The sequence below is a fragment of the Salvia splendens genome, chromosome 7 (assembly GCF_004379255.2).
Source record: "Salvia splendens isolate huo1 chromosome 7, SspV2, whole genome shotgun sequence".
NCBI classification, from domain to species: Eukaryota; Viridiplantae; Streptophyta; class Magnoliopsida; order Lamiales; family Lamiaceae; genus Salvia; species Salvia splendens.
The window spans coordinates 7,129,153-7,155,602 of record NC_056038.1 but is presented as its reverse complement, the minus strand read 5'-3'; the positions used below and the strand labels follow the sequence as shown (position 1 = coordinate 7,155,602).

The following is a 26,450-nucleotide window of genomic DNA, read 5'->3' as shown; positions in this document are numbered from 1 at the left end:
TTTATTTCGAAATTGGTCATTTTGACTATTTTCCACCCGAAAATGCCCTTTTGGGCCAATTTTGTCTTTTCACATTTTTAACTTTTTCAATCTGATATTATTTCAATGATGTTCTAAATCTGAAATTATTTTAAAATTATCTTCTTCTTCCCTTTTCATCCTTCATTTTGTTTCATTTTTAAATATCATATTTAATTTTATAAAATTAAATTTAAAATATTAATAAATTATTTTAATAACTTTGATTTTTAACCTTTCTTACAATGTAGTATAACTTTGATTTTCAACCTTTCAATTATTTGATAGTAGTACTTTCGAAAAGTACCATTTGATTTTTTTTGTATTTTTTCTAGCCCTTAGAATATTTTACACATCTTATTAAAGAGAGTTAATTGTTGTTTAACTTATTCGTATTTCTTAACTACTGACCATATTTATTTATGTTTAGAAAAAAGACCAAATCAGAAATTAACAAATATTTTATGGTATTGATGTCAATTTTTACCTTTAGTGCAAAAAATATTATATATCAGCTACTTAAATCACAATATTTAATCAAATTTTAGTTCGTTTCATAAAATTTAAGACAAAATAATAAATTTTAAAATATCAAATATTTTCAATTATCTATTAAAAACTAACGTCTTTAATTAGTGATATTTTTTTTAAAATAAAAGAAAGGAAAATTATACTTATTATATAATTATACAACGTCGATTTGAACATTACCGAAAGGCGTTTTTTATACAGATGAGACACTTATGACAAATTAAAACTCCATAATTTCATGTTTTATTTTAAAAAATCTTATAAGACTATAGAAATAAAACTATGCAGCCAGCTAACACAAAACTCTTTTATAATACAATACATAAATTAATAATTTTAATTAAAAATAATTTATTAGTATTTAAAAATTTTAATTTTAAAATTAATTTTAATTAAATCTAATATTGAAATAAATAAACAAAGTGAAGGATGAAAAAATGGAAGAAAAAGATAATTTTGAAATATATCAGATTTAGAACATTATTGAAATAATATCAAATTGAAAATGTAAAAAATGTGAAAAGACAAAAATTGCCCAACAGCCCAAAAGGGCATTTTAGAGTGAAAAATAGCCAAAATGACCAATTTCGAAACAAACCCTTAGTCCAGGGATGTCTGATGATATTTTTAAAGTCTAGGGACTATGGGCGAGATAAACCCATAGTCCATGGACAACGGGGAACGACCAACCGAACTATGACGTGGACAACGGGGAACGTGAGAAGGAGATAGCTCCGAGCAAGCCAAAGGGACGTGCAGCGAGTACAACCCGCGGAAGGAACGACCGACCCAAGCGTGTGACGTCAAGACCGGCCCGTTTCAAAGATTACACGCCATATTAAAGATAGAGATGTAATTTTAAGCATATACTCTTTTGATATTATTTCCTTTTGAACGTTGTTTAATTATGGTAGATTTTGATAAATCTTTTCGGGTTTTCTTCTTGATTCTTTCCCGAATCGTAGAGTCGAATCAAGCAGGGTTGCGATCCTATAAATAATAGGATCCATTAGAGAGTCATTATCTCGAGAATTAAGCAATAAAAAAGGCCTTCTTCTCGAAAACCCTATTTTCTCACAAACCCTAGCGCGGCTTGGGTGTTGTTTCATTATTCTTGCTCGTTTCAAACAGGTGCTCGCTGCTCGATAGGCTCTCAAGGCCTATCATCTGGTGCCTTCATTGAGCTCTCATCCTTTCCCCCTTACTCGACTCCATGGCGACTATCGACCCCAAAACAGGCCTCCCTCCACCACCGCCGCCGGGGCCGCTCAACAACGCGGAACTCTTCGACATGCGCTCACGATATGCTGGCCAAGACAAGAAGCTATCACAAATCCAATTCGATCTTGAGGTATACATGCACAAGCAAGACGCCCAAACTCGGAAAATCGAGGAGAGTTTGGCGTTTCTCATCAATGCGTCGCAACGCACACCGAAGGAGCTGCTCGATCCAAGATCAGCGACTACAAGGCGTTGGGCGCTCCCCAAATCCGTCGTCGTTCCTCCGTCAGGCGTCGAGGCGGAACCCCCGCCCAAAATCAGACCAGAGCCACCTCGATTTAACAGCGACAACGCAACGGATTGGATTCGCAAGATCCAACGTTACTTTAATCACCACTTTACTCCATTGGCTGATCGTATATATCTATCTTCGTATTTGTTCGACCACCCGGCATCTAGTTGGTTAACTTATTGGGAGGATAATTGTCAAGGCAAAAGTTGGGATGATTTTTTGTTGGCCATCAAGCACCGATTCGACCCAGACCTTTATGTTGATTATGTGGGTCGCTTGGCCACACTCCGTCAAACCACGACTGTGGACGCATACCAAACCGAGTTCGAGAACATTATGCAGAAGGTTTCGAACGTCGGCGAAGAGACCCTCACGTCTCTCTTCATCGCTGGCCTCCAGGATTCCGTCCAACAGGAGTTGTTGACGCGCCGACCTCCGTCGCTCAACGAGACTTTTGCTCTTGCCCAACAATTGGCCGCATGCCAGAATATTACTACTTCCCGCGTCTCCCAACCTCGGTCGAACTGGTCCGGTCAGGAGAACCGCTCCAAACCCGCCGCTCCAGCCCTGGTCGTCCAGCAGCAACGCCCGCCGACTCCACAACTCAAGTCGGGCGTCCCCATCATCAAGGTCTCTGCAGCCGAGAGGGCGGACCGAGCCCGTCGGGGGCTGTGTTATTGGTGCCTGGAGAAATACACTCGGGAGCACGTCTGCAGCAAAAAGTTTTATGCATTGATGGGTGAAGACGACGAGGAGGATGCACCGTTTCCGGAAGAGCCTGATACAGGAGACGAGGGTGAAAATATGGTCATTACCGGGGATGTCTCGAGTATTCACGTCATCGGGCCTCAGATTAAGCCACGTGCTATCCGCTTGATGGGTCGCATTAATGGATACGAGGTGTCCGTACTCATAGACGGTGGCAGTACCCACAATTTCATCCAGCCCACCGTCGCAGAAAAGCTGAGTCTTCCTGTTCATCCTATAAGCCCATTCCGTGTTTTTTTGGCAACGGCGAGTCGTTGCGTTGCTCGTATGCTTGTTTACAAACTCCTATATCTCTTCAGGGCAATCACTTCGATATAGATCTCTTTATACTGCAGGTGAAGGGTCCGGACGTTATTTTGGGTGTGCAATGGCTGCAAGATCTGGGCGACGTCACCAAAAATTATAGCGATTTGACGATGAGGTTTAACTGGGCGGATCACTCAGTCTTTCTGCGGGGCGACGGCGCCACTCTTCGACAGATCTCCTATAACAATCTATTTGCATTGGTGGGTCAGGAACCGGATTGTGAAATCTTCGAGCTAGTTGCAACAGGGCCAACAACCACACTGCTAGAACCACTAGCCAGCGCACCAGCCACGGACCCCGTCATCACCAGGGTCTTGGAATCTTTTGATTCCATTTTCTCCGTCCCTACTTCACTACCACCTCCGCGTCAATGGGATCATAAGATACACCTCCCAGAGGGAACACGGCCAATTAATGTGAAGCCGTATCGATACCCGTATTTTCAGAAAACGGAAATCGAGCGCCAGGTCAAGGAGATGCTAGCGCAGGGGGTCGATCAGCACAACACTAGTCCTTTTTCTTCGCCCATCTTATTGGTAAGGAAAAAGGATGGTACATTCCGTTTTTGTGTTGATTACCGTGCTTTGAATGCAGCAACTACGCCGGATCACTTCCCTATTCCAACAGCGGATGAATTATTTGACGAACTAAGTCAAGCCCGGATATTCTCAAAGCTCGACCTCCGTTCAGGGTACCATCAGATTCGGATGCACACTGCGGACATCCACAAGACATCATTCCGGACGCATGACGGTCATTATGAGTTCTTGGTGATGCCCTTCGGTTTGACGAACGCACCCTCTACATTTCAGGCTGCTATGAACAGTATTTTTAGACCTCATCTGCGCAAATTTGTTATTGTGTTTTTCGATGACATGTTGGTATATAGTGCTTCTATGGCAGATCATGCGACTCACTTGGAACAGGTCTTATCCATCTTAGCCTCGAATTGCTTCTATATAAAGCCGTCCAAATGTTCCTTTGGAGTTGACACAATAGACTACCTGGGACATATTATATCGGCGGGGGAACTTCGGGAAGACCCGACGAAGATTGAGGCGATGTCTTCTTGGCCGATCCCTACTACAGTGAAGCAGCTACGCGGATTTTTGGGATTGACGGGCTACTACCGTCGGTTTGTAAAGGACTACTCTATTATTGCCGCCCCGCTGACGGATCTATTGAAAAAAGAGGCTTTTGCATGGACACCAGACGCGACGGCGAGCTTCGACGCCCTTAAGGCCGCCATGGTCGCTGCGCCGGTTCTAAGCCTGCCTAACTTTGAGGTTCCCTTTACCATTGAGACGGACGCATCTGACTTCGGCATCGGTGCGGTGTTGTTACAAAATGGCCATTCTTTGGCATATTTTAGCAAGAAGATAGGCCCACGGCGGCGTATGGCTTCCACTTACCACAAAGAATTGTATGCGATTGTTGAAGCGGTGCATAAGTGGTGCCAATATCTACTTGGACGTGAGTTCATTATCCGTAGCGATCAACGTAGCCTAAATGACCTTCTATCACAAGTGGTGCAAACCCCCGATCAACAATTCTATCTGCAGAAGTTAATGGGTTTTAATTTCAAGATTGAGTATAAGTCCGGAGCTTCGAACCGCGTCGCCGACGCCCTTTCACGACGCGAACATGATGAATTGGATGAGCGGACTTTATTTGTCTTGCTCTCCCACCCTATTCCGGAATTGATGGTTCGCATAAGGCAAGACAACCAAGTTCTGCCCGCCTTGCTAGAACTCCACGCGGCGGTCACGGCAGGAACGGCGCCGGCTCACATCTCTGCCCGCGATGGCTTGCTCTACTTCAAGCATCGCCTATATCTGAGCAGAGACTCCTCCGTCCGACTCGACATCTTGTGGGAATCTCATGATTCGAAGGCCGCCGGCCACCCCGGTGAGAAGAGGACTTTCGCCCGCGTCGCTTCTTCATTCTATTGGTTGGGAATGTGCGCTGACGTACGCCGTTATGTGGCTGCATGTTCGGTCTGCCAAGCGACAAAGTACATCACAGACAAACCATCGGGCCTGATTCAACCTTTACCTATACCGGATTCGGTTTGGTCCGCTGCATCTATGGACTTCATTGTTGGTCTTCCGCCATCGCATGGATACACCGCCGTTATGGTAGTGGTAGATCGTTTGTCGAAGTATGCACATTTTGGTGCTTTGCCTACGGCTTTCGATGCTCCTAAAGTGGCAAAATTATTTGTCAATACAGTTGTCAAATTGCATGGGTTTCCAGAAAAGCTTTTATCTGATCGTGACTCCATCTTCTTGAGTGAGTTTTGGATGGAGCTGCTTACTATGAGTGGTACAAGGCTTCAATTTACTACGGCTTATCACCCCCAAACCGATGGGCAGTCGGAGGTCACTAATCGATCCCTCGAACAGTATCTGCGAGCTTTCACTTTCCATCAACCGAAGCGATGGTTTGAGTTTCTCCCTTGGGCGGAATTAGCGATGAATTGCAGCTACAACGCCAGTATCGGGATGTCACCATTCAAGGCTTTGTATGGCCGGGACCCCCCGAACATTTTTTGTACACCGACGGCCCCACCTCGGAATACCACCGTCGCTGATTCCTTGGGGGAGCGAACTGATGTGTTACAGATATTAAAGAAGAACTTAGCATCTGCACAAGTCCGAATGGTGAGTCAAGCAAACAAGCATAGGAAAGACATGGAATTCAAAGTCGGTGATCATGTTTTACTCCGTTTACAGCCGCATCGGCAAGTTTCCGTGGGACGTCCCTTGTCCGCCAACCTCAGTCGCCGATATTATGGTCCTTACGTCGTCTTGGAACGGATAGGTGCCGTCGCTTATCGGTTACAACTGCCGCTGGGTAGCCGCATACATGACGTCTTTCATGTATCTTTGTTGAAGCCTTTCATCCCCCCACTTTCCGAGGTTGCATCCGATCAGCTGCCTACCGCCTTCCGGAATGGTCACCCTTTTGATACGCCGGTGCGCGCCACGGGTGAACGGGTCGCCCTACAGGACGGCTTACCGCAACGCCAGTGGCTGATCCATTGGGCGAGTGTTCCATGCAATCCATCTTGGGAGCCTGCGTTGGAGTTGTTAAAGCATTTTCCGTCTCTCACCCTTGAGGACAAGGCCGATCATAACCGGGGGGAGTTGATAGGGACCTTGAGAGGTCACCGCCACGAGCCGTCAACGACCAACCGAACTATGACGTGGACAACGGGGAACGTGAGAAGGAGATAGCTCCGAGCAAGCCAAGGGGACGTGCAGCGAGTACAACCCGCGGAAGGAACGACCGACCCAAGCGTGTGACGTCAAGACCGGCCCGTTTCAAAGATTACACGCCATATTAAAGATAGAGATGTAATTTTAAGCATATACTCTTTTGATATTATTTCCTTTTGAACGTTGTTTAATTATGGTAGATTTTGATAAATCTTTTCGGGTTTTCTTCTTGATTCTTTCCCGAATCGTAGAGTCGAATCAAGCAGGGTTGCGATCCTATAAATAATAGGATCCATTAGAGAGTCATTATCTCGAGAATTAAGCAATAAAAAAGGCCTTCTTCTCGAAAACCCTATTTTCTCACAAACCCTAGCGCGGCTTGGGTGTTGTTTCATTATTCTTGCTCGTTTCAAACAGGTGCTCGCTGCTCGATAGGCTCTCAAGGCCTATCAGTGTGTGAGCAAAATTGCACCAAATTTGTTGTTTAGTTTGTTGGAATGATGTCTGAAGAAGGTGTTATGATTAATTTTTTAATCAAGGATTCAAAATTATGTTTGCGGAAAAAAAATCGGAAATCAGTTTTAACCATATTTGAGGGGAAAAAATAGAGAACCGTTTATTTATGTAAATTTTAACTAACGTATTTGATCAACATAAAATGTTGCAATTTTTGTATTATCATGAAAATCATGACTTATAAATCAACGATTTAATTATAACGAAATTTATGCTCATATGAAATATTGTTTATTTATGACCAGAAGATATATACTTATAGTTATAATTAATGGCCAGAAACTACTTTCACAATTGATATTGTTATAAAGAATAATAAAAATAAAGAGAGAAATAGAAGAAAAAAAACTTTCGATATGTTAAGCACCTAAAAATTTAAAATAGCTTTTTTGGGGAATATTTCCTAACTTTATCAAATGCATACCAACTATTTTGTATTTAATGATTAACTATTTTTTTGCATTATTTAGTCGAGATAGTAACATTAACGATTGACTTGACGACCTAATAAAACAAATAAAATCGATAAAAAATGCTAATAAAAAAAGAATTGGAATAATAATCATGGGAGACTATATATATATTAATTAAAGGATAATTTCACCAAAATTTCCAGCGGTATTGCTGTTTAATTTATTAAGCTTATTTATTTTCCTCATAAAATAAGCTGTCCTGATTTTTATTTCTTTGTTTATTTCGTTATTTTTCTTAGGAAAATAAGAGTAATAATTATTACTATAAGAAAAGTAGTGTAACTTTACATAATTTTTATTCCCTAACATTTCGTAGGTATTATTTTCATAATTTCAAGATTCTTACATATTAGTAAAATTTTAATACGAAGTATTATTTTATTAATTAAAAATAATTAATATATATTTTTATTATAATATTAACTGATGATTAATATGTTAGCAATTACTAATAATTAAGTATCTCTTAAAGTAAATTTTAAAATAATAATAATAATAATAATAATAATAATAATAATTATTATTATTATTACTATATTATTAAAGTGCACGTGTTAATTGACTTGTAAGAAACCTCTAAAATTGAAATAAATGCATTATACTAGTATTTGATAGTTTATGGTCATATAAGTTTGGCATTGTGCGCGTATGTAATTAATTAAATTTGTTAATTATTTTGGGGCTAATACGAATTTTTAGGTGGAACTTTGGTTGTCCAAATCTCCGTTGAATATGGGAGACCAGACCACGTTCATGATTCATTAAGAACACATGCATGAGCCTTTATAAATTGCAATTAAAATCAATCAAACCAGAATGATATCTTCCTTTATACCCCAACTCTCTTTTCTTTAATGTAAAAAAAATTCAACAAATAAATTTGGTTAAATAATATTTGACCGAAATAAGATGAGCGGTAATTTTCTATTAAGGAAACTCAAAAAAAAAAAGAACAATTGAAAGCAATCATCTAAAAGCCCATAAATCACTAAATAAAGCCCAACCTAAGCTCAAGATAAGCGACGTGGTTTCATTAATGTCCATTAGGTCTTGAAGTTCTCTATTATCATTGAATTGGTAGAGTGGTATTGCTTGCAATCATCATTATTATGTTATGAGCTATGTGCGATCGATATGATGCCAATTGCTTTTTTCATCAAGAACACGGTGTATGTGTTCCGTTTTATGGCTGCCATGACGAAGACGATGACGACGACAACGCCAACTTCGACTATAGTGTTAGGGAGGAAGGTGCTCTGTCTCCTGACCAAGGCGGCCGTTTGGCCCTGCAAATAATTGATTCCCAGACTCAGAGAGATATAGTTAATTTTGTCTTAATTCTTAGCATTTTCCAGTTTACTGACTTCATTATTTTATAATTTGTAGTATATTTTATTTAGGAATATGATTAAATGTAGTAGTTATTCAGTTAAATTCTTGTCATTCCCATAAAACTTTACTGTTTCAATTTTTAAAATTCTGTTATATAGGGGTGGATCAGTACGGTATACCGTGAAATATCACACCAAAGTTTCAGATACCGAAAATTCGATATCGTTAATTTTTTATACAGTTACCTTACCGTTATCGTGGTATACCGTACTTTTACGGTATGCTGAAGTACGGTATAGTACGGTATGGTACGGTATACCGTAGTACCGTTATGCAAAATAAAATCTCTTTTATACAGCATATTTAAAAGTAGGATTTTTGGAGATTTTTTCTTCTTAATTCTATTTTATATTATATAAATATATTAAATATAATGTAATATATATAATATTTCAACATGTACCGATTTTTCGGTATGCACCGAGGATTTGGTATACCGATTCTACATTATAAACCAAATATTTGGTATATCACGGTATACCGCGGTATAGGAAAATTGATATCGTTACCGAAATTTTCAGTACGATAAGTGCGGTATTCCGATATTTCACAATTTTTGTCCAGCCCTAATGTTATCAGTGTACAAAATAATGTTTACTTTTTGTTAATGTTCAAACAATATTGGTTTATAAATAAAATACTCATTTTAATAAAACAAAATCTTATATGACTTGGCTGAAATTTAATTAAACTTGTTTATTTCAATTACTATACTTTTTTATCTAAATTATTCTCACTTTTATTTTACTATTATCCACTTTAACTATTTATTAGTACAATTTTTTTAAATGAGTAAAAAAAAGTGACTCAATTTTCTTTGGGCAGAGGGAGTAGTGCTACATTATGGTGGCGTTCATTCTATTAGATAAGATAACATAGACAGATACAATATGAGATGATATGAGAAGAGCCATAATAGAATTTGTCTTAGGATTAAATTAGTCTTTGACATGATGGTGAGATAGTTAATTATGAGATACAATCTAATCTTTGCATTATGGAGATAAAATAAAAAACATTTAACGGGACGAACTTTTGAAAAAAATGCAACCGAACAAGAGATAAGATTAACCATGGTCTTTAGCACAAATAATCATGGCAAGCTCCCATTGTATCCGTAATCTATTTGTCCATGTGCATACCATACCATCAGTATAAGAGACAAGAAAAGAATACAGTGAAACTATAGATTCTTATAACAAAACATGGCACACGCCGTTAAAAATACTCCTCCTCACCTTACATATCACTAATTTCGGATGCTACAAACCTACACACATACATACACATTCCTGGATCAAACCAGAAGATGATAACATACAAAGGTGTATAACTGACAGCACAAACTAGGCCAAGCTAAGCTAAATATCCCTAACAAGCTGCTGTTAGTATATATATCAGCTAATCGAAAGAATATATACAGACCCATATATCACCAGACGTTCGAATCTGCACAAACTTGATGCCTGACTAATCTCACTTCTGAAAGTTGAAACCACTCGAACACCATTGCAGAGCATAAATTACTGATTCGTCTTTGCAAAACGACCCTTTATTCTCATCCTACTTTCTGCTCGAACCTTCCTTGATTCGTATCTCACATGCTTGTCATACCTGCCACACAAGAATTCCCAAATCTTGAATACGTAGGAAGCTCAATTTATAATAGATTCAACCATGGGAAGTTTAAGAGAACTTATGCAGCTTTCATGCATACATAGTATGACATGGGATTGGAAGTTTACCTTCTAGTTTTCTTCTTCTCTTTGTAGCGCGATAGTGCAGAGTCTCGTTCTTGGCTGTTGAGCTCACGTGTTGCCGAAGTAGGAAGCAGTTGAAAGGCCTTGGAATCCCCAGGAACACATGACTGCTTCTCTTGGAGACCATTTGCAAAACCAGTACTGTCACAGGCATCTGAATCCTTGTCTGGCACTAAATGGCTCATTTCAGCGAAATCACCAAAATACGTGGAAGGGAAGCCTTCATCTTGAACCCCTCCAACAAAACACCAATCAACATTACTACGCTGCAAAAATAGAGGAAACACAGTTTTATTCATACTGAACAAATTGCATGTTTTGGAAGAAAGCCGATCATGAATAAAGAATGTTGCAACAAATGAAATGAAACATATTATCATTATCAAGAATTTTTCCTCAAAGCATAAATTCAACCTAGTCAAACTTATTACCTCATAAGAAGGGACTTTTAGCGGTTCCACTTTAGTTTCAAGGCCAGGACTCGCCTTCAGACATTTTGCAGTTATTTCTGGCTGAGTACTTTCAGTATAGGCTTCAAAGTCAAGGGAACCACTGTAGTTCGGATCCTTCTTTGCCATCTCTTGTAATTGGATAAATATCTCTCCTTTGTGTTTACCACACAATGCATTTCGATTCTGAAAGAATCACATCATTCAAAAGGTAAATCCAACAGCAAGCAACACAAGTCAATAGTAAATCATATAAAGAATATTAAGCAATGGATACACAAATTCATAACCGAAGATTAGTGTCTAACACAAAAAACAGCTGTGCCTGCTACAATTTAAAGCCATATAAAAAATCAGATAACACAAAGAAAAATCAACTCAGAGATAGATATCTTGCAACAAGAGGGAAACAAATTAGTATTCAATCTGCTATGCACACCAAAACAAAGATCACTGCAAGTAAATCTCCACCATTAATACAGCAAAGCAGAGACCATCATCAACCATAAAACCATAGAAGCTTTTTACCAGAATGAAACAGCTAAACCGAACTAAAACCCTTAAACCCTAAATTGTGAAATGAAATGAGCAGATTTATGCATATAGACGTCACAATGTGTGCATAATTGTGCGTATACAAAATTCAGAAACCAAATTTTGCCAAAAAAGAACAAAACCTTAGGCAAAGAGGGCACGCCGGTAGCCTGAAAAGCAGGCGCAGAATCATCATAATCATTCGCGACGATCAAATCATTGAGGCTGACGACCGACGGCGTCTCCCACACCAACACATCCGAAAATTCGTCATCGTTACCGCCGCCGAGATCCAATTTTTTCTTCCCCAAATCATGCAACCCTAGAAATCCTAGCAGCTCGCTGACGGAAGGACAGCCGGTGAAGCCCTCCAGCGGGCGCCGGTCGTGGATAGAGCCGAAGTTGTTGTGAGACTCCCAATCGCAGTTCTGGCAGAGAACCGCGGATTCGGTGCAGCAGAAGATGGAGGAGGGCGAGGAACTGCAGGAATCGCAGAGGAGCGATCGGTTGTGCTTCTCGAAGAGCGGATTCGTGGAGTGCACCTCGCGATCGCAGCTGAAACAGAGCTTGGCGGAGTCGGCGCGGCAGTAGAGGAGCGCCTTCGAGTCGTTGCAGAAATCGCAGAGACGGTCGGTTTCACTTTGAGTATCTTGCTCTGCTTCACTCATGGCGCTAAAAATTAAAATATCTCGACTTTTTTTTGCTTTCTAGGAATGATTAAGGTGCTGCATATTCTGGGATTATGCAGAAATTTTGATGATTGTAGCAGTGGGATTTTGAATTTGTGTGAGAGTTAACGAAAACTCCAAAACCAACCTTATCGCTTTTCACGTGTCATAAGGAGTATCTTTTAAATTCATGAAGATTATTTTATTAAGTTACTGTAATTGGTAAATTTGTTTTTTAATTAAAATGTTGGTTTGGTTGGTTGGTTATAGTATTTGGAAATATATATTTTAAGATTTGATTAATGCCCTACTTCACGTTCTGAGTAAGTTAACTTTATAATAGTATCGGTTTTGGAATAAAATATCTAGATAAAATGAAGGTAATATATCAATATTTCGTAGTTCGCCTTTTCAGAAACTCCTTTTAATTTACTCGTGCAATAATAAGATATCCAACTATCAACAGATGCCGCCGTCACGAAATAAGTGATAATCATTAATGAAACCAATTATTAACATTAGGTTTTCAATTGACGAGGATTGCTCCGCTGAGTGCTCAAAATGAGCGCCAACGTTTGCAATCTTTTGCCACTTTTTTCAATTTTTCTTTTATTTTTTAGTTTTAAATTATTTTTAATTTCCGTATTTTATAATACTAGTTTTAACCCACGTGCGATGCACGGCGAAATATTTTTTATCATGCGATTTTAAATTGTTAATTGTCAAACACAAGATCAAGTTTTGATTCCGAATATAAATTGGTATTATTGCAAGTTTTAAAATTGGACGATAGCTTTTCAAACCTCAAAATGGTTTTAAAATTGTATTTTAAAGTATAAAAGCGCCGACGCAGAATAATATTGTCACAAAATTATGTGTAATCTTTTTTGTATTTTGTATCCATTTAAATTAGTACTATACTTTATCATAGTCGAGCTTCATTACATTGCAATATAGTGACCCTAATACGCTAAAACCCAAACCTTGAAACCTAAATCCTAAACCCTTAACGTTAAAATATAATCATCATGACCAACAAATGAGCCAAATATAAATAAAATCCTCCCTCCGTCCCAGTTCAGTTTTACTTTGTTAATCACTTTAAAACAAACTTTAATAATAGAAAAAAAATAAAAAGAATATCATAACTTCATGTTAAACAATATGAAGAGTATTGGAAAATATGGAGAGAGTGAAAAACGTGATAAAAAAATATGTGAGTGGATAAATTACCAAATGTCATATATTTATAGTCCAAAAAATAGAAGATAACTCCTCAAAACTTTTTCACTTTCTTCACCTATTATTAAAAATTTTAAAACCTTTTAATTTCCCAAAAATTAAAAACTAAGCGTTACTTAATTGTTATCAAATTTTGGAAAACGAATGACAATAATTTCCGCCATTGTATTTGTATGAAATGAGTAACGAATAAATGTATAATAAATTTTGGAAAATGAAATGGAAGGCCATTGAAGCAATAATCTCAGAATTTACTTTACAATCTTTTGGTTAATCTGCATACTCATACAACAAAAGGTCGTTATTCCTCATACTTATAAATACCAATCAATGGCAATATTAAATTTCCGTAAATATCATTATGGATTTTATATAATTGTATAAAATACTTCAACACCAATGTAGAGACTTTAATATCATGGGGATATTGAAACCTTAGTCAAAATTCAGTAAAAACCATAACTTTTCATTTTGTCCACTAATGATTAGAATTAAATAAAACTTTTAAATTTCCTCAATATTAAAACCCCACAAATTGGCAATTTAAATTTTATATCAATACGTTATTAACTACGTTAAATTTTATTGGATTGTATTTTGTATTTTATTATTAATCAAAGTAATGAAATATGAAAAGACGCTAAAAATGAGAAAGAAAATTAAATGATTGAATTAAATAAATTTGTATTATATTATTAATTTTCTCACAAACTCCATACTTCATGTTGCGCAAGCAATAGACGTGGAAAGCAATGCATCATTATTAGCAGGTTTTCAAATTCCATGCTTTAATTTAATTGTTTTATGAAATTCAAGTTTTTTTCAATAGACAATGAAATTCTAATATGCCTAAGAAAAATTACATATAAGAAAAATTGTAACTTCATAATGTTGCTCTTGAAAGCAAGTATGAAAGCAGTAATGTAGTTCTTGAAAGCAAGAATGAAAGCAAGAGAGGTAAACCAGTCTGTCAATATCTTGAATTATTTATAATTTCATGCATATTGAGTAATCAGTGGTGCGATAATTCTACGAGTTAAGTAAGGTAAAACTGAATAGCCGCAAATCTCCAACTAAACTATGCCTTCCCATATGATAATATCTATTTTTTCAAACCAACAGGTTGTGGATTCATATCTTGGTACAGAATTATTACTTTTGAAGCTTTCTCAAGGCAAAAGTGTACCTGCAAAAATAAGTGAAGATTTTACAAAATAGTTGCCCACATATATTTTTTAATTGTTTGAAATAATATAATGAATAGAATAAAATACAGTAATAAAAAGTTTACTGAAATAGTATTTTTTTTTATTAATAGAATTGGTATTTATAGAAGATTTGATAGTAACTCAATGGTATAGTATTATTTATTGTAAATTAAATTAATAATAAATATCCTTTATATCTTGTAACCTTTCAAATTATTCAAGTGGAAGTGAAGAGTCAAAACACATTTTTTTTAAATTAAATTTGACCGTAGCGGCACACTACGCACCTTTGTGGGAAAGTTTTTATTCTTAAATGCCTAGATTGTAGTATTTAAATTATATATTTAAGCTTAAATGATAATTCCATAAATAACCCATGCACAAATATTTAACTTGATTTATAAAACTAATTAACTACTCCATGTAACGATAATGTGATAATACACTAAATAAAACTTCATATAAAAATTATATAGTCATAACAGTAAATATAATAAAAATATTTGCAAATACACGTTAATTTTACTTAAATTCTAAATACTCTACAAATATAGTAAATCTATTGAATAAAACTAAAATACTATTTTACGAAAATTTCATATCATATTGCGACTTAAACCATATGGAAAAACAACTCAATTTACTATGATACAAAGAACACATGATTAGGTAGAGACTAACTATAGACCTATCATCAACACATCAACAAAAAAAATTAATTTTAGAAACACAAAATGAGTCACTACAAATTAACAAATTTATAGCAAATGAACCGACATTGTACACATATATAATTTGTACCATAAATTATAAACCTACTAAAGATTAAATCAATACATTTATTTAGTGTTAATACAAATACACTAAATAATCAACCATCCATTCCGCCCCAAAATAAACCCTAAATAAGATTCCACCGCCTCCATCATACTTCACACCACCAACATCACTTCATTGCCAGAAAATTCACCGACGACGAATGAGAAACAGAAATACAAAACTTCACACCACCAACATCACTTTTCTTCGCTTTTGATTTCTACATACCATCATTGTACACAAATTCAACCAAAAACATTAAAAGGATCCTCTATTACCTACTACCCTACAGCCTCCGATGTCATAGTTTTGCAGAATCGACGGTATTCCTCATCTATAAATCCTGCATATATGTATATACAACATTTACATAGAAATGGCAAGACTAATGTATCATGGATTAAAAAGTCACAGATTTGATAGCAGAAAAAATATTGATTTGAAATATATCATGGATACTTCCCCTTTTATAACCTTCAAACATCTTTTAGTATTCAAACATCTTTTAGTAATGGATTTATATTAAATGCAAAATGAAGATGATTAAATAATTTCCTCACACCATATATTAAGCTCTACAATCGGCCAACAACCGGCAGTTACATGATTTTTTCAATCATGGATTTGAATTAGGTGCAAAACGGTTGTAATTTAATTATTTTTCAAGACCAAATATTAAGGTAATTTAATGGAGAACCGTTTCCATAATCATTAAGAAAAGAGACTATTGAGTGCACGACCTCTTCCATTATTTTGTCCTGTAGAGCGGTTACACCATTTAAAGATAATAAAATCAAGGAAAAAATGTTATGGAACCCAAAACTTATAAATATTAAAATACAAAATCTAAACAAATTAACGGCTATTACTACGAATAAATATTTGAATTCATAACAACATCTATATAATAGTTTTTATTCTTAAATATCTAGATTATAGTATTTAAATTATTACCCCCAAAACTCCCCTTTTATATATGTATAGACCAGTTTGATCTAAATTATAATATTTAAATTTAAAATGGCATTTCCTAAATACCCCACAATCTCCTAATACTCCACAATGGCATTTTTGTTGGCATACGTTTTATTACTGTTAATTAGTTTTGGATCAACAAATTATTTGCTTAATTATAAAATAATTGATCATAACCGTCATGTCTCTTGAAATTCTTAACGTTATCTATAACTTTTCCACTTCCACTCCCCTAAATTATTAATTTATTATAACAACAATAAAAACCGTACACATTATAATTTCATTTAAATATTTATAATGGCACATTATAATCTCAAACCAAAATTTTTAATTCCAAAAATGCCCCCAAAACTCAACTTTTATATATGTATAGACTAGTACTTTTAAATTATTTCTCCTTTCTTCGCAGATCTGCATTGAATCAAAAATCCATCTGTATAGTTTTTTTTCTCTCACAAATATCATCCGCTCAATTCTCTCTTTCTACTCTTTTTCTCCAAAACTAAATTGCACACCTCTCATCTTGTAGTAATTTCTAACTTCTCCTAATATTTCAATAATCTCAGATTTGCAAAGATATGAAAAACTCACGAATTGCGATTCCCCGACGTTTTTTTCTCCAAACACAAATCAAAGCATAATATCAATTCAGATTTGGGATGATAATTTTCAAAAATTGGAGAGTCAAAATTTGCGAACAAGTCTAACAGACACAATATAAGCATCACTGAGAGAATTGAAAACAGACACAATATAAGCATCACTGAGAGAATTGAAAGAAGCTGAGAGAATTGAAAGAAGCATCACTGATAGAAAATAAGAATTGAGCAGAAAAATAGACTCAGAATATAAAGAGGATTGTAGAAAAAAAAGAGTATCGACTAAATTGTAGTAGAATGACAAAAATAGAAACAGGAGAGAATTGAAGAACATGTGTAGAGAATTGGAGGGGAGTGGTGAATTGTAGAGAGAAAAAGGAAAAAATTGACTAAATTGAAGAATAAAAAAACAGAAGAAACAGAGAGAATTGAGAAAGGGGAGTGGAGTCGCCCATGCTGACGCTCATTTTAAGCGCTCAGCATATCGTTCCTCCAATTGATTATCTCATTATTGTAAAAAAAAGACTCATTATTGTATTGAAAATAAATACTAACGGCGTCATATTTATAGACGCGGAATCGTCAAAATAGTTGTTTTGAAGTGAAATTAGTTTCTAGCCATTTTTTAACCAAAATATTTAAAATAGTAGTTGTTTAGAAAATGATGAGATACAGAGACTTCTAGAGAGTTGAGTGAACTGAGACAAACTAGCCTATTGTTCACGGTTTACATGGACTATGAGAAAGTAGTTAAATTAAGGCTTACTTAATTAATCATACTATACTATTTATTTTTTATTTCGTCGCAACAGTAATTGTTAGAATATCATTACGTAATTGGTGATGTCAATTGCCACAATCGTTTTCCAAATGCTAGAGAGATAGACAAACCTTTCTTGTTCTCCAAGAAATGAATATTCAAGTAAATTTAATTATCAATAAAATCTGGTTTACTTACAATTCATTTAATTTTACTAAATGTTAGTTGTAACATGTATTGGATGATATTTAGGGTGTGTTTTTGCTTAGTTAGAAATAGGAAACAATATGAAAATGCATGATATATAAATCGTTCTTCCAAACCATCTCTTCTAGGTGTAATTTTACTTTCTTTGCTTTGAATATGATACTCCCTCCGTCCCACATTCTTGAGAGGCACGAGATTTTAGTAGGAGTTGTTAGGTGGAGTAAATAGTGATAAAAAGATAGTTGAATATTTTAACAAGAAGAGAGAGATTTATTTTTAAATATAGAAAATGGACAAATACAAACTAAAAAATAAAATATGGACTATTGAAAATGAAGAATTGAAAAGGAATGGAGAAACCTCCATTGAAGGAGGAGGGAGAAACTGCTCATAAACCAGACTACCGTGAGAGAAGGGAGGAAAGGAAAAAAGGGGAATTTTCATTATGGACTACATTTTTAATAGGTGGTGTTTACAAAAATACAATAAAAGACATTTATATAGACTGATAAAAGTAAGAAAATACCTATCTAATTACAACTTATTTTTCAATTTCAACGTGGACATCTTGAATGAGACGATTTGAGTACATTTTTCGTGTCAAACAATCTACAAAATAAAGATTCGTAGTTGAAGCACCTATGCTATTACAGTATCTTTGTGTGCGTGGTGAGTCTTGAATTCAATCTCCATATAAATTTACTTTTTTTAACTTTTGTGTATAACCAACAAATCTTCTTCATATAAATTTATCTTTTGCGTACAGCCAACAAAATTTCTTTTGTATATTATGGTGTTTACCCACTTACATTTGAGTATTATTGTTTTATAGTTTTTGTAAAATATTGTGCACCCAGCAAATTTCTACTGCAAGATCTTCATTGCAGTAGACAACTTCATGTGAAAAGAATAAAAGAATAGTGAAAATAGATTGATTCATCACTATCTATTAGGAGTAGTGCAAATTTCTTTTGTATATTATGGTGTTTACCCACTTACATTTTGAGACTCGAACAGTCTTGATTCATGAATTCAATTATGTCTATGTGTGGTATACAAATTCCATCACATGTATCATCACAGAATTTGCATATGTTTCAGAATTATTAATGCCATAACAATCAAAAGGATTTACTTACTTGCGACTTAATTAAACCCGGAGGTTAGTTACTTAAGATTATTAAAATCCGTAATAAAAACATTTGATTAAGAGCCCAGCACAAATGGGTATTAAATAAGCCCATTAACCAAATCATTAAATTGAGCCCACTCCACAATAAATACCGGGTACTAGTATTAACTTAGCCCATTGAGCAAATTATTAAATCGTGGCCACACCACAATAAATATCGGAAGGTCAAAGGTGTGTGACTGTGTTGGGGTCGATTAATTGCTCTAAATCAGAACCCTAGCGTTCTCCTCTCTCTCTCTCTCTCTTAGCTTGCAACAGCCGGCCCCACCATCTCCTAACTCCCCCTCTAGGACTCTCTCATTTCAAGGCATACAATCCATTTTACTATCATTTATTGTTAAGACAAAATAGAGCAATTTTGTAATCGAGACAAATAGAAGCGTAAAGAGACACAAAATTTATGTGGTTTACCAACATTGCGTTGACAACCTCCACGGGCGTAAACGGAGAACATATGTTATTCAGATTATTTTTCAGATTACAGAATTATGCGCCCTACTTCTATATAAATAGGCACACAGACGACGGGCTAGACCCAATATAAAATTAAGGCCTAAAACAGAAACATATCATAGCGTCGACTAGCGGCAAACTATACAGATTCAAGACATACTAACAAATTTCCACCTTGACTTGAATTCTCCCTTGCAGATTCATCATTACAATGTCTGACGAATAGTTTGCCTCATATTTGCCCTCCTCGGGCAATTAACAACTCATGACGTTTAGCAAGTCCAAACAATGTTGAAACTTGTTATGCGGGACCGCCTTAGTGAACATATCAACATGATTATTAGTAGTACCTACTTTCTTCACCTCAATTCTCTTCTCATTCTTCAGAAATGAGACCTATGTTTGGTCCTCTCATGATGGACCTGATCCTTGGCTAAACTGATAGTGCTCTGACTATCACAGAACACAACAGTGAGATCCCCGTTCGGCTAGCGGCAAACTATACAGATTCAAGACATACTAAAATTTACTCTGATGGATTCTAACTATACTTTCCTATCTAACCAGAATGAGCAAGATGAGATGGACAACTTTGTTAATTCTTGAGGTTGTAATGAGACGTCAACGCAAATATTTGTTTGATCTGTGTGGGCTTGACCCAAAGCAGACAATATCAAACTATTGTATACATTTATTCACGACATCAAGTTCCATGACATCTGGACAAATTAAGCAGTGGAGTTGAGGTTGCAAGTGATGCGCCGATCGAAGAGAACCAAAGCGAGAGTGAAGGCTCCGGCAGATCTGAACACGAACCACCTCCACCACTACACATATAGATCAACCAATTGAAGGAACTGATGAAGGAGAATACATTGTCGATACTGAGATGGAACATGAAATACACAACTACATGATCACACTATTTTTCTATTTTTAGGATGTGTAGCTTTGAATGTTTCTAATATTTCATTTTATATTTTTCATTTGTATTTGAATTTTATAATTATTTCAAAAATAAAGACTAAATAGTGCAAATTAATATTGGAGATATAACTAGCAACTATAGTTTATTATTGAAGGACTAAAGTCCCAAAATGGTCCTTAACATATGACGTTTTTTTTTATTTTGGTCCAAAACATTATCTTTTGAATTATTCGGTCCCTCACATTTGAAATCGGACCACATTTAGTCCAAAATTGACGGAATAGTTAAAATGTGACGGAATGTGAGGGTCAACGTAATTTTAATCAATTTTGACCAGATTAAAATTTATAATTATATTTTATTAAGGGCTAATATCTAATTAACCTAACCTAAAACTTAAAAATTTAAAATATAAAATAATTTAAAAAATAAAACATGAAAATAGATTAGGGCTCTTTCTCTTCACAATCGACGCAGCGTCCTCCACACTTCACCTCCACACTTCGAACAGATTAGGGTTCCTTCTCTTCACAAAATTCTAATAGATTAGGGTTCTTTCTTCACATAAATTCCAATCGACACTTGGAACCCTAGATTTCGCCGGCGATTCAAGCCAGGTTCTCGCCGGCGATATGAAGGTGTAGATCAGTCCATGCATTGAAAGTCCAGTAGCAGCCAACAAGAATATATGCATAGAGTTGCAGATATTCTTGCCCTTTAAACACCAAGAAACGCAATTTTGGAGTGCAATTCATACCATTATGGAGTACAACAAACACCAAGAAACGAAATTTGATGATGATTCCAGATTTGATTCACCATTGGAAATAGAATTTCATTACTTGACGATTCTCAGCGAAGCCCGATTCTTGCAATGGCAAAATTCGTATCGGAATCGGAGGTCACGTCCACCGCCACTCTCACCGGTCTCTCTGTTGTGGTTCGAACGGTCCATGGTTGGGGAGTTGGGGTTACTTGATGTTCTTCTGAGAACTAAGGTTTCTCGCGTTTATCTCCCTGCCTCAGACGAAGAAGATGATTGAAATAGAGAGAGAATTAAAATTAGTTTTATAAATGAAAAGCAATTTATTTTATTAAATATAATTTTGAACTATTTTATTTCAAAAAGAATAAAAAATTGAATTTTTATAAATCTTAATCAGGTTAAAATTGATTAAATTTACGTTGACCCTCACATTCCGTCACATTTTAACTATTTTACTAAATATATGTTTTTAATTTATGTTTATTCATATATCTTTGTGTATAATATTATTTTGCCGCATTACTTTTTGAAAATAATACTATGAACTTATTTATTTTTATACATAAATATTAAATTTTTTATTTACAATAACTTACTACTAGTATAATTTATATATTTAACTATATTTGTTGATAAAAAATTAATAAAATTCTATCATTCACTAAAAATATATTCTTTTTAATTTTATATTCTTTTAAGATAATTCATTTTAATGTTATATATTCTTTTAAGAAATTGTTAATTTTAATATATTTCTTATATTTTAATTATACTTTTACAATCACTAATGTTTTATAATATAGGAGTTTATAATTATACATAGAGTTTAATACTAGTTTTTAATATTGTGTATTATAATTTATTATTGTATTTAAACTTAACGTCATTAAATATTCTAATATACTAGTACAAGACTTGTTTTCTATAATAATACTATTAAATATATAATACTATAATATTTATTGATAAAATATTTGATTAAATTTTATTATTTACTACTAAATAAATATATATATATATATATATATATATATATATATATATATATATATATATATATATATATAAATTGTATTCCGGTTCAACCAATGGTTCGACCAGTGAACCAGTAATGACGCCGGTTTGCTTGCCGGTCCGGTTTTTAAAACATTGGTTGTAACGGTAAACCGAGCAACAATTTGAAATTAGTATCAAACTCAAAACTCAAACGTGATCCAATGCATAATTTTTTAGGTATGAGAATAAAATTGAGATTCGTATTTAACCTTTTGGCCTTCGCCATTATTACTAGATCTTATATGATCGAAGTGATTCCCCCTCTATGACAAGATCTTTGATGCTTTCCTAACATGTGATTGAGCTTATTGATATATTTTTTTAAGATGTAATGATTTAGAAGTTGAAGTTTCATATGTGGCTTTAAGATATTGTCTTGTCAGATTTGAAATAACATACATTTTCCTTCTCGAAAAAAAAACACTAATACTCCACTAAGCTACTCCTTTTGTAACATATGATGACTATACGAGGGTTGGTGGAGAAAAATTGTGAAACGATCCCTTTTACTTCTTTTTCTACTTAAAGATTAAATATATTTCTCCTAAAACTATACAGTATAAACAATTAATACAAATTTAATTCAAAATACCAACAGTGAAATATTGGTCCATGACATTTATGCGAATTCGAAAATCAAAATGGTCCAAGATTATAAAGTTTTGACGTTGAGGTATGTGCTATGTACGTACTAGTATATTATTTCAGTGACTAATTTGATATACGTAAATAAAATATGATGATTCCAAAAAAGAAACAATATATATGGGAAAAGTTAAGGGAATTCCATGCCTTTCCTTATCTAAAATATAGTGGTTGAATCCATGGGTTCTTATACTAAAGTGGAGCATTTTTTTCTTTTGTTACAACTTTATGCAAATGGAGTAAATAGAAATGGACAAGGAATTTGATAAAGTGGAAAGCATAGCATTGTCCCTTTCTTTCCTGGCAAATATATTCATGTTTCGTGTTCACTCTCTCTCAATCGCACACTCACACAACTAATTTTCTATAATGCTTATTTTATAGCCTCAATATGTACTAGCATATAGGAGTATTTTGTTTCTAGGCATGCAGACGTATAACGGATAGCATGATAAAACATATATGGCGCATGTTAAATTAGCACAAGATAATTAATTAAGATGTACTTTTAGATAAGGATATGCTATCTCACTCTTTTGGGCTGCTAAATAATCCACCATTTGGCACTAATTCGCTTCGGGCCTCAGTGAGCCGAGATGGGCTAGATGGCCTAACATGGCCTTATTTTATCTACCAAACAGCCAAATAATTCTTATAACTCATATATCTTAGTCATATCTAGGCTACCAAACAAGCACTATAGACTAAAGAGTGAAATTATTCTGATGTTCATATTATAACTTAACAAACATATATATTGCACACTATGGATATGGATCATGACAGAACTTTTCTTAACTTAAAACAAAAAACATATCAGATCGATGATTCATGAATATCAATTTCTGACTCTATATTAGTTTTTGACTCAATATCAGTAACTGATAACTATGTTTTGTGATACCAGTATCCGAGAACTGGTATGATTTTCAGTTCTTAAAGTCTCCATTTTAAAAGTGGAACACTCCTTGCACACAATAATGTACAAATCGACTATAACCGCCATATTGTTGTAAGGGATAGGCGCAAAGTCTGTGTAATAGTGCGATTTGTGTGGAATACACAAGAGGATATGCCACTTGGCGAAGGTTTGTGTGGCCCATTAGACATATATAGTGGTTATAATTTTCTCTTTACAGCGATGTGAGATATTGTTGTATTTATTTTTTTGTTTCATTTGCCAACATGAATTTGACTTCATGTTTCTGTGTCAAGGTTCTTCGTTACGTCTGATGGTCATAATAGTAAACAACAATGCTTTGCCAATTGCTATGGAAGTTATTTGGGAAGCTTGCACTAGGTGGAAAATACAATTTTCATACATCGTCTGTTGGCAAAATTTAAGTGCCGTTTTAACTTGGTCTCATATATAAAATGTTTGGTCCTTGAGTTTCTTAATAATAATGACAACCTTAATTTGGTGTAACATTACTTATGCAATATAGTGGTTGGGATGATCTTCATGTATATAGATCAACGTATATACATAGCATAAGCATAATACTCCACATAGTACTATAATCTAAATCTAGTGGAGAAATCAATTTCACATGTAAGAAGACATTGGGCACTGTATGGTGTAGCTACTATTGTTAATTCACACTCTGGGTGTTTGAAAGGGCAGTTTAAGCAAGATAACCCTTGAAAGCCAAGATCGATCAAAGTAATTAATCTTCATTTAATATGCAAAAAGCAAATAGAACAACAACAATATTCCTTGAAAGAAAGCAATTAATAGCGATGAAAGCTAATCAGCTAAATCCAAAGCTATTTTGCTTGCCCTAATCACACCATTACCCTTTCATTCTTTCTTCCTGGCTCCCCATCCAGCAAGTCTTATTCAATTCTCACTCACCACTACAACATAACACACACATACAATGATACAAATACATACCAAATCGAAACATACACCATAGAAAAAGAGAAAACCTAATTTTCTCGGAATTGAAGTGATGATGAATGATTAATCATGGGATGACAAGTTGTGCTGATAAGGCCTGATGAGCTGGAGGAGGGAGCCGCTGAGGTGGAGAGACATCACCTCGTTGGTGGACCCCATGAGCTTGCCGCCGATGTAGACCGCCGGTACGGGCCCGTTGCATCCCAGCCGCGTCAGCGCCTTCTCGATCTCCTTCCCATCAGGGTCATGGTCAATCTCGTGCACCACCGCCTGCACCCCGAGGTCCCGGAACAGGATCTGCACCGCGTAGCACAAGCAGCACGTGCTCTTGCTGAAGATCACCACCCCATTCTCCGACGCCACTTTCCCTATCTTTTCCATTGTTTTTTTAAGCTAGGGTTTCTTTTTTAAGGTTACTTTCACAATTTCCTATGTGGGATGGAAATTGTGGGCATGAAGTGGATCTGTTTTGCGGCTCAATTTATAAATGAAGACCAGCGCCTAAGAGTGAGAGAGGGGGGGGCTTATACGGTTATACCTCTATCTAGCTACGTACCTTTTCCACCAAGAAAATTCCAAAGTTTGTTGATTTTTGCATTACTTTGACACTTCGATTATTTATGGAATCTAAGGGCATCTGCAACGTGGATGACCTGGCTCGTCCCCCTGGAACAGGACCATCTTGAGGCGCGATGTTCATGGGCAGGGGGTACAGGTGCCACGAGTCCACCTCTCTAGAGTCAATGAATAGGTTGCGTGACTTGAACCTAGTTTCGTCTTCTATATATTCTATTGATATTACAGAAAGTGTGTTACTTATTTCCATTTACGTTCATCTCACAACGATTGTCACATTTTCACTTTTACTATTTTTGGCGGTATACCTTATATTCTATTAACTCATTCTTACTTACATTTTTTTTATAAAAATAATATGGAGTATAAAAGTATGACACAATTGCGCTAATTTTTCAACTCACTTTCCATTACATTTCTTAAAACCCCGTATCAGATCAAAAGATGCCAAAATTTGTGGGCGTACGCATTAATGTATGTAATTCGAGAGAGGGTTGCCGTGCCCAAATCTATTTTATGACAGAGCCCAATCGAGGAACTCTAGCTAGCTTAATTTTGACCGAGCCACCAATGTTATTTTTTTTCTTTTTTTTCTTGTTTATAAGGTTATCTACAATGACATGACGTTCCTTAAATCGCTCATTCCTTCGCTAGAGTGCTTCCAGTTTTTTTTTTTTAAGAAATGTTTAGTGAATCGGGTATTTATAGATGGGAAAAAAAGTATTGATAGATTTAAAAATGAAAAAAAAAAGGATAGATATTAATTGGGTGATGAATATATTTAAATAGTGTAGTAATTTTTAAATTTAAAGTTAATTTTCTCGGTTTTTTAAATTAAGAATTCCTAAAAAGAAAGCTCACTCGCCAAGCCCACAAGTGGCCTTCACGATAAGCCCTAATTAATTGGTCGGGGGCGGAACGTCCCTCCCCTCACCCCTTCACCTCGTGACATCCGTTCCGTCAGGGCAC

The 26,450-nt window shown here is 35.3% G+C and overlaps 2 protein-coding genes across 2 annotated transcripts; both read right to left on the bottom strand.

Annotated features, from left to right (window-relative positions):
- Positions 1-9,911: 9,911 nt before the first annotated feature.
- LOC121742275 (zinc finger protein CONSTANS-LIKE 13-like) lies at positions 9,912-12,785 on the bottom strand. The gene is made up of 4 exons (XM_042135370.1): positions 11,625-12,785; positions 10,930-11,133; positions 10,484-10,764; positions 9,912-10,352 (listed from the first exon to the last, which is right to left on the bottom strand). Exons 1-4 carry the CDS (start codon positions 12,147-12,149, stop codon positions 10,262-10,264), a joined length of 1,101 nt encoding a protein of 366 aa, XP_041991304.1. The 5' UTR covers positions 12,150-12,785; the 3' UTR covers positions 9,912-10,261.
- Positions 12,786-24,658: 11,873 nt separating this feature from the next.
- On the bottom strand, positions 24,659-25,476 carry LOC121811299 (glutaredoxin-C13-like). Its single transcript, XM_042212129.1, has one exon. The coding sequence runs from the start codon at positions 25,284-25,286 to the stop codon at positions 24,969-24,971; it is 318 nt and encodes a 105-aa protein (XP_042068063.1). The 5' UTR covers positions 25,287-25,476; the 3' UTR covers positions 24,659-24,968.
- Positions 25,477-26,450: the final 974 nt, after the last annotated feature.